General features: G+C 40.0%; 1 protein-coding gene across 1 annotated transcript; it reads left to right on the forward strand.

Annotated features, from left to right (window-relative positions):
* Positions 1-2,755: 2,755 nt before the first annotated feature.
* LOC117790150 (probable palmitoyltransferase ZDHHC24) lies at positions 2,756-3,798 on the forward strand. The gene has a single exon (XM_034629463.1). The coding sequence runs from the start codon at positions 2,771-2,773 to the stop codon at positions 3,683-3,685; it is 915 nt and encodes a 304-aa protein (XP_034485354.1). The 5' UTR covers positions 2,756-2,770; the 3' UTR covers positions 3,686-3,798.
* The last annotated feature ends 2,226 nt before the right edge of the window (positions 3,799-6,024 follow it).

Consider the following 6,024-nt stretch of genomic DNA (forward strand, 5'->3'; position numbering starts at 1 on the left):
ATCGAGAAACAGGTGCAAAGCGTTCGTAGATTCGTATAAATGTTGCATGCAGCTGCTGCTACTCGGTCAGGCTTCGGGGCGTTACCTTTTGCCAACAATTAATGACTGTCGTTAGCTTGAATAAATGGCAAAGTAAATTTAAACAAAATATGCCTAAAGCTGCATCTACCTATATCATTACCTGCACTCTAATTGTTAACGTTCCGAGTTCCGTCAGTCTCAAGTAGCTGAGCCAAGAATAATAATAATAATAATAGTAATAACAGAAACTGGCAGACAACAAAAGACACGTGTTGTGAGGGTTCAAAAGGCGTGCTCGCATACCCTGGAAATTAGAATATATTCAAGATGGTATAATGTAATACTTTTATGAAAAAAAATATCATTATCAATTACAAGTGAGTCAACACTGATTGTCTTAATGTCTTAAAAAAATTGCTATACTTGATATATTTTAGTCAAATATGTTATTGTAACATATTCATGAAAAAAAAAAAATGTAGAAGTCTTTAGCCTCAAAAAATTAATGAAGCTTTTTAAAAGTTCATTCAACCATCAGTTATAAAATTAAAGAATCCAACTTCGAGTAAATGCTTCAGTATCCAAAACTAAGGCTTCAATATCCAAAGAAACTTCTGCAAAAATAGTGACAGTTACTTACTTATAAAGTATATTTTTGTCGAAAAATAATGTTAATGAGAAAAACCAAAATAAAAAGCTAACTCTTATATGTCTACTCAATTGTCTCACATCCTGAATTTATCTATTTACAGGGTATATAAAGTTTGGAGCTGTTCACACACACACTCCAGCTGATTTTTTTTATATCCTTGTTTTTTATTAATTTAAATGCCGCTCACGCAGCAAAAGCGCCTGTTATACATTTTTGTGGGCCTGATATTTAATTTTAAACATTTTTCAAACTGAATTACGAGTACATGAGGAGAAGTTGGCCCCCAGGCGGCAAAATTCACCAGGTAATTGCTTGAAATTGAGATACACTGAGATTCGAATTACTCTCTGATAAGACAGGAGTGTACTTGTGAAACTTTCAGTTTTCGTCTCCCATTTCGCTATCTAATGATATTAAACAAAGACAAAGTCGCTGGATTTTGCTTAAACTAGCAGCAAATGCTGCAATTATGCGAAAAGTTGGCTCAAATGGCAGTTGGCAACTCGCGTTTGAGTGAATGCTAATGACTTGCAAGTGGCAGAAGGAAAAAGTCAACTCAAAGTAAACCAAGAAATGCCACAGGTGGACAAACATTGCGTTCATTGCCACTTTTCCACTCAGTTCCGACTGTCAGCTGCCCTTCTTGAATGTCGGATATAGCGAACACCGCGCGAGGCGCCAGCCAAAATGGCTGTTTGCTTGCTTCCGGTGTGTGCAAACAACGCACAAACACATTACGCATCAAGTGGACAACCAGCAGCTTACCGCATCCCCATCCCCTCTCACTGCTTCCCGCAAATACAAACGTTATGCAAGAGTAAAACGCAAGTAAAAATCTCAACAATGTGAGCTTCTCATGGGTTAAAGTCGAAGGGGATGGAAAGTCAAATGGAAACCCGTGTGCTGCGCATTTTGAATACATACCTCATCTTAATAATTCATAAAAACTGATTCGAAATAGACAACATTGTGTGTTGGCATCGCTTACTCGTTGTCAGTTCGCACACTCTGCTCGGTTACCTCCCTTAGGTCACCTTCACCCCGAGACTCAAACTGGTCTCATATTGTATGCAGACACAGATGCTTATACTTGAATATATACATCAAACTGCACATTTCATTATACCCAGTAGTCGTACCTAACGTTGTTTCATTGCCTTTTTTTCATTAATTTTAATAAATCATATCTTAAACGACTCCTAATTAATGCAGCTATAAAAATACATGTTTAATTTATCATATTTTATTTATATATATATTTTTTTTTTTAATTTTCACAGAATTTCGGTAGACCACACTATATATATAAGCCAACAGGGATTTGTTTCTTTTGAAAAGCACAAGTAAAATACTCAGAATCATAACACATGGAACAGACACCTGCCATTCTACTGTTGAAGCATTTGCATATATGCATATTATGTTCTCTGGTTCATTGTTTTCCCTCCAGTTCACCTAGTTTTGAATCTGACAAGAGATATGCCATTAGACGTATGTTTTCATAATAAGTTAAATAGTTGAAAATGTTATAAAATGGGTAAGAATTCGTAATTTACGACAAGAATTACGAATTATTCGATTTATAAAATAAATGCTGTTGAGGTGTTGATGCTGGTAATCGCGTTTATAACGACAGAATTTTAAATTTTTTTTATAACTGCTTCCATAAATTAAAAATGTTATTTTAGATTCGATTAGCTTCAAACTCGTTTTCAAATATCTGTCTGAAAAACATACATATATAACATATATTGAGTAATATATGCAATAATAGACAATAGAATGCTGTCTGACTTTAGCTTATCGACTTTATTTATTGAAAAAGCGATTTTAAACTTGTATGTTCATCTTTCAATAAACTAATCTTATGAAGAACTCGTAATGTGATGATACGCAGCTTTTCATTTCCAAATGAGGGAACATAAATTTAATTTGGATTTGTTTCTGTTGAACAGCCTGATGCGATTATCAATCCATTTTAATGATATCATATCAACCCTCAGAATTCAGTCAGATTTTTTAATCAAATACATAAATACTCACATACACATTTGTTTATAAGAAATAATGGTTAAATTTCATGTATTGTTTTTTCGAATGTTGCGTCATACCTTCATTGTGACAGAGGCATTCATATTGCGTTGCATGCAACATCATCGTCTGAAGATTATCTACTTGCTGCATCCAATATCGGCAGCAATATTGGTATTCATTGTGGGATTCGTAGTGTGGTACGAGATGTACTATATACTACCGGAGCTGTGTGATGTCGATGGCAAATTCTATAAACTGAATTGTTTCCTGGCCGTTTACTTTCTTCACAATATCCTTGGCAATATGATATGTTGTTGGCACACGGATACAAGCTTTTTGACCGTGCCAAAAGAGCGGCAACAGCCAATTGCCTCTGAGGCGCATCTCTGGCATTTGTGCACCCATTGTCAGATGTTGGTGCCGCCCCGGGCGTGGCACTGTCGACTGTGCAACACATGCATGCTAAAGCGGGATCATCACTGCAACATAACGGCCAACTGCATTGGCCATGCCAATCAGCGGTACTTCATTGGCCTTCTCTTCAACTTAACCCTGGGCAACATGGTCGCCTGCTTCTATAACTTCATTTACGTATTTATTGTACGTCTGCCGATTTTTAGCGATCCCCTCATATTTCTAGCACGCTTCGAAGGTTTCGATCCTAACCAGTTTCTAGACGAAGTGAAGGCAAATCCCAACTGGCTTATCATCAATGGAGCCATCCTCAAGCTTAGTATCTTCAGCATGGTATTTGTGGCATCGCAGCTGGGCCTACAAATCTACATGGTCAGCCGGGGCAGTTGCATGTACTCCTTCCGGGATAGCAGCTACGATTTTGGATTCTGGACCAATTGGCGAATGGTGCTGGGCAAGCGTATGTTTTGGACTTGGCTGTCGCCACTCATCAACAGTCCTCTGCCCAATGATGGCACCCAATGGCTCATCGCCAGGGACACGTACGCCAAGAAGCCCGCATAATCCGAACACGTGACTTCCGCTTGCTCTACTATTGAATCACACTAAATACATGAAATACATATGCACGTATATTTTATGCTTATACATAAAATCAAGTTTAACGCTTCATTTAATCCGACAATTGCTTTTCTTATTGTTTGGTATAATTACCATCGACACCACAAACACCACAGATGCTGTGGTTACTGTGTTGGTGTCTGCTGGCAGATAAGGCGTCACTTTTATCGGAGTGACTTTTAGATGAATATAACAGATAATGACTCTAGTAATAACAAAAAAAAAAAAAGCTATAGTCAACGAGCTTATTCATAATTTAATTTCGCCCGAATTCCTCCAATTCTAAGATATAAAACTTAATCGAATCGTATCAAAAATTACGGCATATTTGAAGACATATTTGAATAATTTCTCAACTGCTGGCATCTCCATAAAAATTAGCGGAAGTGCAAAAGGAAAAGCGGAAGACAGATTGATGGAGGACCCTTTTGGTTGATAAGATGTGGGTTTGAAGGTAGGCATTGCCCATGGGCTGACTGCACCTTTATTCGCCTTTTTTGCAGCAATCGAAAACACTTGTCAAATGTCAGAAAATGCCGAGAAATTGGTGAAAAATGACAGTGGCAGTTGAGATTCGACCATCGGTAGGGCGGATGAGTAGAATTAATGACGCTCCATGTCACCGACAAGCCTCGAAACATGAAATCACTCTGTCTGTCTGTCCAATGTGGGCTGCAGCCTTCGGAGGCGTGTGCCATTCCATGAAAAATGTTCGAGGTGTGAAATCTGTGCGAACTCTAAACAACATAATTGCCAAATAAAAAAGTCGCCGCCGGCTGCGTTGTCCATGACGCTTTAAGCTTCGACCATTAATCAAAACTGTGGCCAACAGCAGAGTCAAAATGTGCCTTAAAAACGTTAAAAACAAAGAAACAAGTGCTTCTGGCTACCAAACGAGCTCCGACTTCGACTTCCAACAAAGTCAGTTGAAAAATTCGATGTCAACACTTTTGGCCAATCAGCAGGACGGTGGAAGTCTCGCATCTGTCTCCTTTCCTGGGAGTGGCTGTAGACAAAGTCTAAGCAGCGTTTAAGTTTGATTACCGGCTTATACTTCTTACTCCTACTCTTCCTATTGGCTGATGACCTCTCAAAATGCCAAGCTGATTGCAGCGCTGTCAATTGAACGACTTCCGCTCGCTACTTCCGCTTTATCTGTACTCGACGAGGAATTCTACGTGTGCCCGAAGAACGCTCCTCCACATAAACATTAAAGAGGAAACAAAGAGTTGACCAGCACATGGAACTAACCACAAACTGGTCGAGAACTGCCCTCACATTGCCAGTCAAATAATCATACGCCGCATTGTTCCAGGCCTCCTCTTCAAGATTAGAGGGGGAGGTGCAGGTGAAGAGACGGGGAATCTGTTATGTGTTGTGGATATTTGAATGTGCCGTCAACATCATCCACATCCACATCCAAAAAGCAAAACGTTGCATATCAAAAATGAGGAAGAGAACTTTAAACTGCGGGTCTTTTGCTGCTGCCCCACAGAGGAGCAAAGTTCTCCCCTCCCCTCGTCCTCCTCTCCCTTTTGTGGGTCCGTAGATAGCAACCCAGGGAGGAAGTGAGGCATGAGTATGCCTGGTTGGCAGGTTGGATGGTCGAATGGATGTATGGTTGTATGGTTGGTTGACTGCTTCAGTTTCAGCCTTCTTTCGGGTTCGCTTTGGGTTTGCAGTGCAAAATTTACCGCTAAGCATTTGCCAACAGCGCCAACTGCACAAAGGGCATGACAAACAGACTGAGACTCCGACTCCGACTGTGAATGTGACTGTGACTGTCGCTGCGTCTGTGATGCTGGCCGGGATCATGGGGGTCATTGTAATCATAACGGTAATGTTGACGTTGCCTCGTCCTGTGATGAGAGAAAGAGAGAGAGAGAGACAGAGAAAAGAAGCGGAAGAGGATAAGGGAACGCATTTTAAAAACCAAACTTAAACGCACAAAAAGAGATGCTAAAGGGGCGCCAAATTAGTCAAATCGTGTTATGGGCCATACAGGGTGCCTCTCTAATTGCAACTATTTCAAATATCAAGTAATTTCTTGGGCTGCCATTTATCCTTTCCTCGAATTCCTTTCTAAATCCAAAATCAACCCAACAATTTTGGCAGACAAACAAAGCAAAAGCAATTGACTGAAGTTGCTGCCAGCTTATGTTTCTATTGTTGTTGTTGCTGCTGCTGTTGTTGGTCCATCTAAGAAGCTGCGGCGTTGACTGCGCTGCTGCGTCGCTGCCTGCCTGGTCTCTGCTTTGGGCTGATGGACAAATGGAAACCCA

This window comes from Drosophila innubila, assembly GCF_004354385.1.
Source record: "Drosophila innubila isolate TH190305 chromosome 3R unlocalized genomic scaffold, UK_Dinn_1.0 2_E_3R, whole genome shotgun sequence".
Taxonomy (NCBI): domain Eukaryota; kingdom Metazoa; phylum Arthropoda; class Insecta; order Diptera; family Drosophilidae; genus Drosophila; species Drosophila innubila.